Source organism: Mirounga leonina, unplaced genomic scaffold (genome assembly GCF_011800145.1).
Source record: "Mirounga leonina isolate KUSES-001 unplaced genomic scaffold, KU_Mleo_1.0 Mir_173, whole genome shotgun sequence".
NCBI lineage: Eukaryota > Metazoa > Chordata > Mammalia > Carnivora > Phocidae > Mirounga > Mirounga leonina.
In genome coordinates this window covers 32,474,762-32,488,947 of record NW_023270447.1, presented here as the reverse complement: position 1 = coordinate 32,488,947, position 14,186 = coordinate 32,474,762, and the positions used below count along the sequence as shown (strand labels likewise).

Here is a 14,186-nt window from a genome sequence, read left to right as displayed (position 1 = left end):
AGGGTATCAGGAAGCCCTCACAGAAAAGCAAGGGCCATCAGCACTCCTCGCACCACAGCTCTCTTGCGTTTTATCTTTGGCCCGCAGCTGGGGTTCAAAACTCCAAATCTTAAAGGACCAAGCACCACATGGATCCACTCCATCTTCTGGAGGAGAGCCTCCCCACCATGCTGTGTCTAGTGTCCTTTGTCCCAGGAAAATAGTCCCATGACTGCTCAGTGCACAGAATATATGTTGTAGCACTGGGAAAAGGAGCAACCAAGTTATCCACCTTGTGTGGGCACCTCTGTCCCCTGCCCATGAAAGGCCATTTGCTGGTGCCTGCAGGGTCTTTTGTCTTTGGAGAGGCAATAAGGAATGTTCTCTCCCAGTGCGACCCAGAAGATCTGTACACCACCTTGTGCACTCTCCACTGGCGCCCTCCTTCTTCCCAGGAGCACTTCCAAAACCTGTGAAACTCAGATCTGCTCGCTCACCAGTCTGTGGTGCAGAGAGGTTTTCTTGTGCAGACCCAACACCGTACTCTCTCAACTCCTCTCTCTTTCTCTCCCTTTTCTCTCCCTGCAGAAAGGGCTCCCTCTGCTCTGTGGCATGGAAGTTTTTCTCTCCCCCAGTTCACTTCCATGCACCTCACACCTGTCACGTTGTCTCCCTCAAATCATGGAGATCCTTCTTCCAAAACTCATATCGATTTCCTGAGTGTTCCAAGTGATCTGACCTCAATACAGCTGTGTTTGAGGAAGGAGAAAAGCCCAGGGTCCCCTTACTTCTCTGCCATCTTAACTCTCCCCTATGTTGTACCCCAACTTTATCTGTTTTTAATAATTTTGAAGAGTAGACAGGCAAAATCCAAACCATTTCAAGATTTATTAATGAGAGATATACACATTAGAGCTACTTAAAGCAAACTATCAAAAACTAAAATGAAAGGTGTCCTATTTAACAGTGTAAGGAGACCATATAATTTAGTCAATTCCTTCTTCTAAAGGCCCTTGTTCACACAGATGTAGAATAATTGATTGCAATATTTTGTGCCAAGAGGCAGCTGGTGCTATCCAGAAAGAGAAAGCCAGCTTGGATTGCCAAGGGGAAATAAAAGCTTCAAGGTAAGGAAAGAGCTCTTTCCCAGGGAATGAGAAGTCAACTTTACATAATATGTTTTGCCTGAAAAAGAAATATGTCCTCTTCCTTTAAATTTACATTTGCTCCCCTCTTGAGGGCTCCCTCTAGGCTCTCTGGAATTTCTATTTAGAGTCAATCCTGTTTTAGCAGCAATTTTCAATTGTTACAGCTCTAGCTAACACTGAAAGTCCAAGAGAAAAAATAAGGAGCATTTAAGATTATAGCAGAGTATTTTAACCCTGGCATTTTGACCCTGAGGACACTTAACACAAAATACAACCTGACAAGTAAAATTAGATTAAGTAGAAATTATAATGACAAAATAAAACTAGCAATGCTAAGAATATATATAGTGAAGCATTTTTTCTTTTCTAATAAAAAATAGCTTGAATAATCACATATTATTAACAGTAAAAAATGCAAAACTTGACCTTAGAAGAAATTAAACTTTTAGAGAAATAACTAACAAAAAACAAAATTGGCACTAAATAAAACTTAAGGTAAAAATTTATTGACCAAAAATTGATAGAAGAATCATATCAAATTTGATGGGGAAAAACTGAATTAGGACCACAAAAATATTTAATGAAGTTGATGAAACTTAATGTACATAAAAACATAATCAATGAATCAAATCTTTATTTTAAAATTGACACAGAAAATATGGTAGTCTAATTAAAATAAGCTTAGTAGAATAAAAAGGGATAAAACCATAAATAGTTTAACGATGTTATACAAAAAATTAGGAAATCAATTAACTAATAGAATTTACTCTCCCCCACCAAATAAAAGAATAGTTTACTAATCCAAATTCATTAATGTTGGCATAAATCTGATTTAAATGTTGGTGTACAGAAACAGCCAAAATATCCTCTGGTTTAAATTGGGTCAAAATGTCAGAAGCAAATTAGAGGGGTCAAAAAGGCAAGGTCAAAATAACCAATATCCAAAATAGTGCACTGTCCACTGGGCTAATATAATATTTGCTCTTATGATTCCTATATTTATGTACTAAGAATTTTAAAACTGACTAAATTGGTATATTAAATAAAGTGTGATTAGAGGAAAAAAGTAATATTAACTCATTAGTATTTGTGCTTCAAAAATTTAAAAAGCAGTTGGTTATTTGCTCAGTTCACTACTGATTTTGAAAACAGAAGTGTAGTTATAAACAGATTCTTCTGTGGAGAGTGGACTAATGTTAAAGAAAGCATATCTGTGTTTAGTGCAATAGCTAAAGCATAAAAACCAATGAGGACACTATTGTAAGTATCTAAGGGCAAAGGATGGTTGTTTGAATGAAGTGATGCAGTGGAGATGGTAAGACTAGAAGACTAGGGATGGAAGATAGGTAGACAGCAGATTTGGTGGGACGTGAAGCTGAATTAATGAGCCTAGAGCAAGATAGAGAAATTGGGGCCAGACATATACATTTAAGAGTATGAGGGGAAAAAATGGCAGAGGAGTAGGGGACTCTATTCCAACCGGTCCCCAGAATTTAGCTGGATATCTACCAAACCACTCTGAACACCCACAAAATCAGCCTGAGATGTAAGAAGATAGATCTGGATCTCTACAAACAGAATGTCACAGGCATTTGGTTTTGAGGTGCAAAGCAGGGAGCCGTGATTCTGAGGCCAGATATTGGAGGATAAACGGCAGCGGGAGGGAGCTGAGCTGTCGGGATCCTACACCACCGGTGAGTGATAGCGTCCAACACTGGGGACCGGGCACAGACTTGCAGACCAGTAGCAGTGGGGAAAGGAATTTAGGGCAGGCCCCCGGACTGAAACCCGGAATGGTGGGGCTGTACATGTGAACGAGGGTGGCTGGCAGTTATAGAAGCACAAAGGGCAGAGATGTGCCCTGACCTGGAGGCAGGGACAGGGAGCACTGCTGAGGGGTGCACAACCCAGGACGCTGCAGTTTATAGCAGCACAGACACAAACGGAGATAGTGTGGCCTGGAGAGCTCACTGAAGAACAGACTGCGGTCTCTCTGCTCTGAGGCAGAGGGTTGGAAATGGTCTCGTCTGCTCTGACTCTCAGAAGAGAAGCAGAAAGCTGCCAGGAAAAGCACCAGAGAACAAAAGCCCCAAAAAACTGGTTTTCACTGAGCCCATCCCCCGCCACAGGGGGCAGGGCAACAGGGTTGCCTGAGTAACAGTGCGGCAGGCACCTCCCCTAGAAGACAGGCTGAGAAAATAAGAGGCCAGCAACCCTAAGGTCCCTAGAAAACAGGTGCATCTTGCTTGGGCTGTGGTCAAAAATTTGGACTCTATACATTCCCTCAACCACCCATCAACAGAATGACTAGGAGGAGGAACCCCCATATTTGAAAGACTCAGAGATTATGACTTATGCCACAAATTTACAAATGGATTCAGATATAACCAAGATGTCAGAGATGGAATTCAGGCTAGCAATTCTGAAGACAATAGCTAGAATGGAGAAATCAATTAATGACAACATAAGAGTATCTAAGGGCAGAAATGAAAACTGAATTGGCAGAACTTAAAAATGCTATCAATGAGATCCAATCTAATCTAGATAAACTAACAGCTAGGGTAAGCAAGGCAGAAGAATGAATTAGTGACCTGGAAGACAATTTAATAGGTAAAAAGGGAAAAGAGGAGGCCAGGGAAAAACAACTCAGAATCCATGAAAATAGAATCAGAGAAGTAAGTGACACCATGAAGCGTTCCAATGGCAGAATTATTGGGATCCCGAAGGGGGTGGAGAGAGAGAGAAGACTAGAAGATATATCTGAGCAAATTGTAGCTGAGAACTTCCCTAATCTGGGGAATGAAACAAACATTCGTGTCCTAGAGGCAGAGATGACCCCTCCCAAGATCAAGGAAAACAGGCCAACACCCTGGCATGTAATAGTAAAACTTGCAAATCTTAGAATGAAGAAACCATCTTAAGGGCAGTTAGGGGGAAGAGATTCCTTAGGTACAGAGGGAGGAACATCAGAATAATGTCAGACCTATCCACAGAGACCTGGCAAGCCAGAAAAGGCTGACAAGACATATTCAGGGTACTAAACAAGAAGAACATGCAGCCAACAATACTTTGTCCAAGAAGGCTGTCATTTAGAATGGATAGAGAGATGCAGAGCTTCCAAGACTGGCAGAAAGAATATGTGAACACTAAGCCAGCCCTGCAAGAAATATTAAGGGGGGTTCTATAAAAGGAGAAAGACCCCAAGAGTTATATAGAACAGAAATTTATAGGGACAATCTATAAAAACAAGGTCTTCACAGGCAACATGATGACAATAAATTCATATCTTTCAATAATCACTCTCAATGTGAATGGCCTAAATGCTCCCATAAAATGGCACAGGGTTGCAGATTGGATAAAAAGACAGGACCCAATCATATGCTATCTACAAGAGACACATTTTGAACCTAAAGATACATCCAGACTGAAAGTGATAGGATGGAGGTCCATCTTCCATGCCAACGGACCTCAGAAGAAAGCTGGGGTAGCAATTCTTATATCAGACAGATTTTAAACTAAAGACTGTAGTTAGAGACACAGAAGGACACTATATCATTCTTAAAGGGTCTATCCAACAAGAAGATCTAACAATTGTAAATATCTATGCCCCCAACATGGGAGCAGTCATCTACATAAGCCAACTGTTAACCAAAATAAAGAGTCCTATTGATAACAATACATTAATAGTAGGAGACCTCAACACTCCACTCTCAGCGATAGATAGATCATCTAAGCAGAAAATCAACAAAGAAACAACAGTTTTGAATGACATACTGGACCAGATGGACATCATAGATATATACAGAACATTCCACCCTAAAACAACAGAATACTCATTCTTCTCAAGCACACATGGAACTTTCTCCAGAATAGACCAAAACTGGGTCACAAATCAGGTCTCAACCGATACCAAAAGATTGAGATTATTCCCTGCATATTCTCACACCATAATGCTTTAAAATTGGTACTCAATCACAAGAAAAAATTTGGTAGAAATGCAAACACTGGGAAGCTAAAGATCACTCTGCTCAAGAATGTTTGGGTCGGGGCGCCTGGGTGGCTCGGTTGGTTAAGCGACTGCCTTCAGCTCAGGTCATGATCCTGGAGTCCCGGGATCGAGTTCTGCATCGGGCTCCCTGCTCGGCGGGGAGTCTGCTTCTCCCTCTGACCCTCCTCCCTCTCATGCTCTCTGTCTAAAAAAAAAAAAAAAAAAAAAAAAGAATGTTTGGGTCAACCAGAAAATCAAAGAAGAACTTAAACAATTCATGGAAACCAATGAGAACAAAAACATTGGTCCAAAACCTATGGGATACTGCAAAGGCAGTCCTAAGGGGGAAATACATAGCCGTCCAATTCTCACTCAAAAAATAGAAAAATCCCAAATTCAGCAACTAACTCTACACCTTAAAGAACTAGAGAAAAAGCAACAAACGATGCCTAAGCCATGCATTAGAAGAGAAATAATTAAGATTAGAGCAGAGATCAATGAATTAGAAACCAGAAACACAGTAGATCAGATCAACAAAACTAGAAGCTGATTCTTTGAAAGTATTAATAAGATCGATAAACCACTGGCCAGACTTATCCAAAAGAAAAGAGAAAGGACCCAAATTAATAGATTATGAATGAAAGGGGAGAGATCACGACTAACACCAAGGAAATAGAAACAATTATTAGAAATTATTATCAACAACCATATGCTAATAAATTAAGCAACCTGGAAGAAATGGATGCCTTCCTAGAAACCTATAAACTACCAAGACTGAAACAAGAAGAAATTGACAACCTGAATAGGCCAATAACCAGTAATGAGATTGAAGCAGTGATCAAAAACCTCCCAAGAGGGGCACCTGGGTGGCTCAGTCGTTAAGCATCTCCCTTCGGCTCAGGTCATGATCCCAGGGTCCTGGGATCGAGTCCCACATTGGGCTCCCTGCTCTGCGGGAAGCCTGCTTCTCCCTCTCCCACTCCCCCTGCTTGTGTTCCTGCTCTCGCTATGTCTCTCTCTGTCAAATAAATAAATAAATAAAATTAAAAAATAAAAAAAAACCTCCCAAGAAACAAGAGTCCAGGGCCTGATGGATTCCCTGGGGAATTCTACCAAACATTCAAAGAAGAAATAATACCTATTCTCCTGAAGCTGTTTCCAAAAATAGAAACAGAAGGAAAGCTTCCAGACTCATTCTATGAGACAAGCATTGCCTTGATCCCCAAACCAGGCAAAGACCCCATCAAAAAGGAGAATTTCAGAATGATATCCCTGATGAATATGGATTCCAAAAATCTCAACAAAATCCTAGCTAACAGGATCCAACAGTACGTTAAAAGGATCACCCACCACAACCAACTGGGATTGATCCCCGGGATCCAAGGGTGGTTCAACATTCGCAAATCAATCAATGTGATAGAACACATTAATAAGAGGAGAGAGAAGAACCATATGGTCCTCTCAATTGATGCAGAAAAGGCATTTGACAAAATACAGCATCCTTTCCTGATTAAAACTCTTCAGAGTACAGGGATAGAGGGAACATTCCTCAAGTTCATAAAATCCATCTATGAAAAACCCACAGCGAATATCATCCTCAATGGGGAAAAGCTGAGAGCCTTTCCCTTAAGATCAGGAACATGACAAGGATGCCCACTCTCTCCACTATTGTTCAACATAGTACTAGAAGTCCTAGCAACAGCAATCAGACAACAAAAAGAAATAAAAGGTATTTAAATTGGCAAAGAAGAAGTCAAACTCTCTCTCTCTTCACAGATGACATGATACTTTGTGTGGAAAACCCAAAAGACTCCACCCCCAAATTACTAGAACTCATACAGCAATTCAGTAATGTGGCAGGATACAAAATCAATGCACAGAAATCAGTTGCTTTCTTATACACTAACAATGCAACTGTAGAAAGAGAAATTAGAGAAACGATTCCATTTACAATAGCACCAAAAACCGTAAGATACCTTGGAATAAACCTAACCAAAGAGATAAAGGATCTATACTCTAGGAACTACAGAACACTCATGAAAGAAATTGAAGAAGACACAAAAAGATGGAAAAACATTCCATGCTCATGGATCAGAAGAATAAACATTGTTAAAATGTCTATGCTACCCAGAGCAATCTATACCTTCAATGCCATCCTGATCAAAATTCCAATGAGATTTTTCAAAGTGCTGGAACAAACAATCCTAAAATTTGTATGGAGTCAGAAAAGACCCCGAATCATCAAGGAGATGTTGAAAAAGAAAAACAAAGCTGGGGGCATCACGTTGCCTGATTTCAAGCTATATTACAAAGCCGTGATCACCAAGACAGCATGGTACTGGCACAAAAACAGACATATAGACCAATGGAACAGAGTAGAGAGCCCAGATATGGACCCTCAACTCTTTGGTCAAATAATCTTCGACAAAGCAGGAAAAAATAGGCAATGGAAAAAAGACAGTCTCTTCAATAAATGGTGCTGGGAAAATTGGACAGCCACATGCAGAAGGATGAAACTCGACCATTCTCTAACACCACACACAAAGATAAACTCAAAATGGATGAAAGACCTCAATGTGAGACAAGAATCCATCAAAATCCTAGAGGAGAACATAGGCAATAACCTCTTTGAAATTGGCCACAGCTACTTCTTTCAAGATACATCTCCAAAAGCTAGTGAAACAAAAGCAAAAATGAACTTTTGGGACTTCATCAAGATAAAAAGCTTCTGCACAGCAAAGGAAACAGTCAACAAAACAAAGAGGCAAACCACAGAATGGGAGAAGATATTTGCAAATGACACTACAGATAAAGGGCTGGTATCCAAGATCTATAAAGAACTTCTCAAACTCAACACCCAAAAAACAAATAATCAAGTCAAAAAATGGGCAGAAGACATGAACAGACACTTCTCTTAAGAAGACATTCAAATGGCTAACAGACACATGAAACAATGTTCATCATCATTAGCCATCAGGGAAATTCAAATTAAAACCACATGGAGATACCACCTTACACCAGTTAGAATGGGAAAGTTGACAGGGCAAGAAATAACAAATGTTGGAGAGGTTGTGGAGAAAGGGGAACCCTCTTACACTGTTGGTGGGAATGTAAGTTGGTACAGCTACTTTGGAAAACAATGTGGATGTGCTTCAAAAAATTAAAAATAGAGCTACCCTACGATTGAGCAATTGCACTACTAGGTATTTACCCCAAGGACACAGATGTAGTGAAAAGAAGGGCCATATGCACCCCAATGTTCATAGAAGCAATGTCTGAAATAGCCAAACTGTGGAAAGAGCCGAGATGCCCTTCAACAGATGAATGGATAAAGAAGATGTGGTCCATATATACAATGGAATAGTACTCAGCCATCAGAAAAGATGAATACCCAACTTTTACATCAACATGGATGGGACTGGAGGAAATTATGCTAAGTGAAATAAGTCAAGCAGAGAAAGTCAATTATCATATGGTTTCACTTATTTGTGGAACATAAGGAATAGCATGGATGACATTAGGAGAAGGAAGGGAAAAATGAACGGGGGGAAATCAGAGAGATGAACCATGAGAGACTATGGACTCTGAGAAACAAACTGAGGGTTTTAGAAGGGGGGGGATGGTTTAACCCAGTGATGGGTATTAAGGAGGGCACGTACTGCATGGAGCACTGGGTGTTATATGAAAACTAAGAAGCGTGGATCACTACATCAAAAACTAATGATGTATTGTATGGTGACTAACATAACATAATAAAATAAAACTTAAAAAAATTAATTTAGAAGTAAACAGCATGTTTATGGTCTTTAAAACTATGGGACAAGATGAAATCACCTAGAAGAATACAAAAAGAGAAAATGCACCCTAGGGGTTCTCCAACATTCAGACTCTAAATGTTAGAGATTGGGCAGAGGAACAGGAGACATGAGAGAGAAAGGAGGAAAACCAGAAGAGTGTGGTATCATGGAAGCAGAAGAAAATGTTGCAGAAAAGAGAGTGGCTACATGTGCTGAAGGAGGATAAGGTGAGAAAGAGAATAATTCTCCACTGGAGGAGCAAGAGAGATGTTCTCAGAAATGTGGGTAAAAAGGTGTTTCCCAGAAGTAGTGCAGATACAATTCCAGTTGGTGTGGGGTAATGAGAGAATAGGAGAGAAGAAAGTGGAGTCAGCGCCTCAAGACACTCTAGTAAGGAGTTTCTACGAGAAAAAGCAAAGAAATAGAATGGTATGTGGAAGATGATAAAAGGGTCAATGGAGGCTTCACCAGTTTTTCTCACAGGGCTGATATTTAGGCATGTTTGTATGTAGGTGGGAATGGTGGAAGAGTGACATGGGACAATTTCATAGCAAGGTCCTCGAGGAGCTACTAGCCTCAGAGAGGACAAGGATTCCCCTTCCTTGTGAGAGCAGAGGAGGCAGAGCCCATGGGGTAAAGTCACCAGCTTCTCTGGGTCTCAGCTTCTTTGGAACAGGAGGCTGCTGAAGAATGTTTTCTATGGGCTAACCTCAACAGTAGTCCAATTCTCCCAAGCTCACCTACGTTATCAAACACAGTTAAGCTTTCTTTAACAGAAGACTCTTAAAAAGAAGTGTAAATGTTGAGTGAATAGGTCAAAGAGAAAAGACAAAATGGCATACAATTCACGTGCCCTCAACTCCTGGGGGTAACACTCTTAGGATCTGGAGGTGTTTCCTCTAATATAGCTGCACTATCAGGGGATGCAAAACAAACAGTCCCTCCTGGACCATGGTTCAGCAGTGAGTCTCCCTAGATATATCTTCTCTGGGAGGATGGAAATTGCAAAGGGTCTCAAGGCAATACTCTACATTGGAGTTTTTCCCTTTCTTTGAAAACTCCTATTCCTCCTTTCATCCTAGCAGAAGCAGTGCTCTGTGGTCCCTCTCTCCTTAGTCTATTATATCAGAAGTGGAGTGTTTATTCTTCTTTGGCTCATTTATCTCAAGAATCTTGTCAGAAAGATGATGATTTTATTATAATCCTAATAACTTTATCCTCATTAAGACAAGGTTTATGAATAAAAATATAACTGATCATATTGAGCAATAAAACATCATTTTGAATCATGATACATTTTGAGTTAAAATAACTCTGATAGCCCAAAAGACTTGACTTCTATTTTTTTCCAAAATAGGAAAAAATGTATCTGCTGATATATTTTCTACCCCTAAGGTTAGAAAATCACAAATGGAAATTTACAAAACAGCTTCTACAAATGATTACATTACCTACATTTCCACCTTATAGGATCATATGTGATGAAATAAAATCTGTGTGAAGAAACTTTGAAGACTATAAAGTGCTATTATACATGTAAGAACAAACCTTAGAATATTTACCTAGGTACAATGAAACCTAACAAGCATCGATAAAGAGTCTTTGAGAATAGAGATAGGAAAGTGCATATGTGATAGCCCTTTCAGTTGAGGATTTGGGATCCAAGTACTGTTGGAAGTCACAGCAGAAAAGTACTTATTTGTATATCTCAGGAGCAATGAGAGCACATCAAGGAAGAACAACTCTTGAAACCAGTGCTGCTCAAATTTTCATTTGCATGAATGACTTGAGGATCTTGTGAAAATGCAGATTCTGATTCTGTAAGACTGGGGTGGGGCCTGAGATTCTGCCTTTCTAGAGGAGCTCCCAGGCGATGCCCCTGCTGTTGGTCCACAGACCATACTTTGAGTAGCAAGACTCAACTCTAAGAGGCTGGCTGAGGGGTGAGCCAAGAGTCACAAAAAGAGGACTGGGTAAGATATAGTGTCATGAAACAGCCAAGAAGCCTGACAACAGAGATCCTTATTAGAAAGAGAGATTTAAATAAGACACATGCGTCAAGGTCATAAGCTGAGATTCAAGGATGGGAAGAAAGCAAGATGTATGGGGTGGCCTGGGTTAATGAAGCATCAGCAGCTATATGATGTTCTTCCTGAAGGATTTTTTTTTATAACTCGAAAGAGAGGAAATCCCTTCAGGAGGAAGAAATCAGCCACTTGAAAGAAGGACCAAATAAGCCATCAGCAATTAGTCTTTATCAACCAAATATTTAGGTGTTCCTAGATTTTGAAAGCATCATGTATTTCTTAAATGACAGACTGTCATGAAGAATTCTTAGACTAACTTACCACTTAACACTCAGACTATGACTTACCATAGGTCTCGTGGTCTAAGAAAGTTTCTGGTAGTTCTAGGAAAAACACAAAAGGCAAATAAATCTTTATTTGTGGGATTGGTGATTCTGAAGCTTCATACCCATCTCTCTCTGACATAAAAATTATAGTTCTTAGACTTTAAACACAGAATAATATAAGGTCAGTCAGACTAGCTGAACAGATACTTAATACCCAAAGGCACCAATCATGAGCATTTAATCTTAGGAAGTCCAAAAAAAGTTGCACGAAGTTACTGGAGGTAAGAAGTTTGGGGTGGGGGAATAAAGCTGTTAACTCTTCCATTTTCATCCACGCCCTGTACCAGGTGATATGCACAGTCTCAGAATAATTCAGCACCAAGAAATAAGACGCTTTGTTTACTTTCACTTTATGTTTCTGCTTTGACCTCAGAAGATGCATTAGTCATGAAAAACTTAACATACATTAAATACTCTCAATTACACACAGAATAACCAGTACAGACTAGAGAAAAAGGATGTAATTCGAATTCTGCCGCCACACTTGAACCACATTACACGTGACCTTTTGCTTTAATGGTAGCTTGCACATGATAATTATTAACGTAGCCTATCCAATTTGGAAGATACAATTTATGGGGTTTTTTTGGGGGGGTGGATATGGCCAGTTCCATAATGAACAATGATAGCACACTAAGGTTTTACTGCTCAAATAATCCCATACATATTGAAACAAAAACATTAATACTTTCTATGAACACTCCATTCCCTGGTACTTTATCATGCTTGTCAAGCCATTAAAAAAGAATTCCCACTATAGAGCCAATGGGCAGAAATTACAACACTTGGTCTAAGCATCGATGCTTCTCATCAATCTAACAATAGTAAATCATGGAGAGTCAGAATTGGGATAAAGACTCTAGGGAAAGTGAGCATTTGTAAACTGTGTTCACTTGGGAAAGATAATGATAATTAAAATAGCAACCAATTTTGAACACTTACTGTGCACTAGGTGCCATGTTTCATCTACATATTTCTTTTAATATTCACAGCATCCCTTGCTGTAGTCATAATAATCAATTCTCCTCTAAAAATGAAAAGCTGAGGTTCCCAGAAGCAATGTGAACCTCAGGGTCTGATCTTTGCTTAGAGTCACCACCCTGCTAGTAAGCAATGGATCTGAAATTCAAACTTAGATTTATGTAGCTCCCATGTCCACTCATAACCAGTACAATTTCCAGCCTCTGATACTAGCAAATATATCACAAAAATAAAGATTATTCATAAAGTTTTTAGGACACTCCCCTCATCCCCTACCACATCCCCTTTAAAATAGCAATTCTGGACCAGATTCCTTAGAATGATAAGCATTATCTCATTTCCCAGCTTTTGCCTCAGGAGCATATAGGTTTCAGAGTCAACATTTGAAAAGCCAAATAAAGCCTCCCAAATGTGGTAAGAATGGCCATCTCTCACTGTTTTTATTAGACTTAAAATCATGTATGTTCAAGGCTGGGTACTTGAGAGAGAAAATTATGTTAAAACCCAATTATCAACTGCTTCATTCCTGTTCCTGGGCCCTAAGTAACTAGACTTGCCTTTCATATGCCAAAAATAATAAAAAACAACAAATTTGAGGTCTGTAGCTATATTTTAAAAATCACATCACAGTGGTTTTTGTAAACGGCCCAAGAGTGTACGGTTCTAATCAAATGCAAGCTCATACGATAAGGGCTTAGCCTCTGCCTCAAGCTCCCTACTCTGATCTTCCCCAACTCCTCCAGTTTTATATACTAATGAACTCCCATCTGTAGGCTCAGGCCCACTGGAATCGGTGCTGGGTAGGGCAGGAAGCAGAGCAGTAATCTCAGTCCCAGCAGATGAAGAAGGGAACTGGCTACTCACTGTACTATAGATGCTTTACAGACATAGTTAAATCCTCAGCAACTATACACCATAAGTGTAATTATTCTCATTTTACAGATAAGGAATATGGAAAATCAGAGTGTTGAAAGTACCAAGTTTGCATAGTCTTAGTGTTAAAAAAAAAAAAAAAAGCAAACAAACAAAGCAGGACCTAGGTGCTGGTCTCCCATTACCCAAACTGGCTATCATACAATATAATTTTGACTCCTTCTTCCTAGAATTTGCAATGAGTTAAAAGATCCAAGTTCTCTCTCTCTCTCTTTTTCTCTTTTGGTGTGATCAATTCATAAGATGGTTGAGCCAGCTTTCTATGTAACCTTATGTTTTTTTCAAAAGCTGTGAGAAAGTTGTGAGAACATTCATATATCATGCAGACTGCCATATGGTGTATACAAACACCAAAGTCAAATTATTTTGACCCTGGTAATAGCTGGGAAGACTGGAATCTCAAATGAGATGAGCTCCTGGATATGCATGCTGCTACTTATGTCTAGTGCTGTGACATCTATATATAGTTGGAGATGGGAACTACTGGACTACAGTCTGATTGCTGTGCCTTTTACCACCTTTATTCCCTTTAGTCCTTCTTGCTTGAAAGGTACGTAAGGCGATAAAGATTGGTTGGAGTTAGGGATGGAGGAGGGAGTAGCAGTGAGTGGAGCCAGGTTGGAAATTGGTGAGATCATGTTCTTGCTGTGTCAGTCTGGAATCTTATTAAAAAGAACCAGGTGTGCCTGAGTGGCTCAGTTGGATAGAGGTCCACCTCTTGATTTCGTCTCAGGTCATGGTCTTAGGGTCATGGGATAGCACCCTGCATTGGGCTCTGTGCTCAGCGGGGAGTCTGCTGGGGATTCTCTCTCTCCCTCTTCCTTTACCCCTCCCCGACTCTCTCTCTCTCTCTCAAATAAATAAGTAAATTTTTAAAAGAAGAAGGAGAAGGAAAAGGAGAAGAAGAAGAAGAAGAAGAAGAAGAAGAAGAAGAAGAAGAAGAAGAA

At 39.8% G+C, this 14,186-nt stretch overlaps 1 protein-coding gene across 4 annotated transcripts in view; it reads right to left on the bottom strand.

The window, feature by feature from the left end:
* SLC44A5 (solute carrier family 44 member 5) overlaps window positions 1-14,186 on the bottom strand; it is a 349,362-nt gene that overhangs the window by 174,681 nt on the left and 160,495 nt on the right. For 3 of the 4 annotated variants that reach the window (XM_035018252.1, XM_035018255.1, XM_035018256.1), the window contains exon 2: window positions 11,287-11,322. The exons of the other annotated variant lie outside the window; for it this stretch is intronic. In XM_035018252.1, the coding sequence (XP_034874143.1) occupies window positions 11,287-11,322 (36 nt within the window). The remainder of the gene's footprint in view (window positions 1-11,286; window positions 11,323-14,186) is intronic. 4 annotated transcript variants of the gene reach the window in all.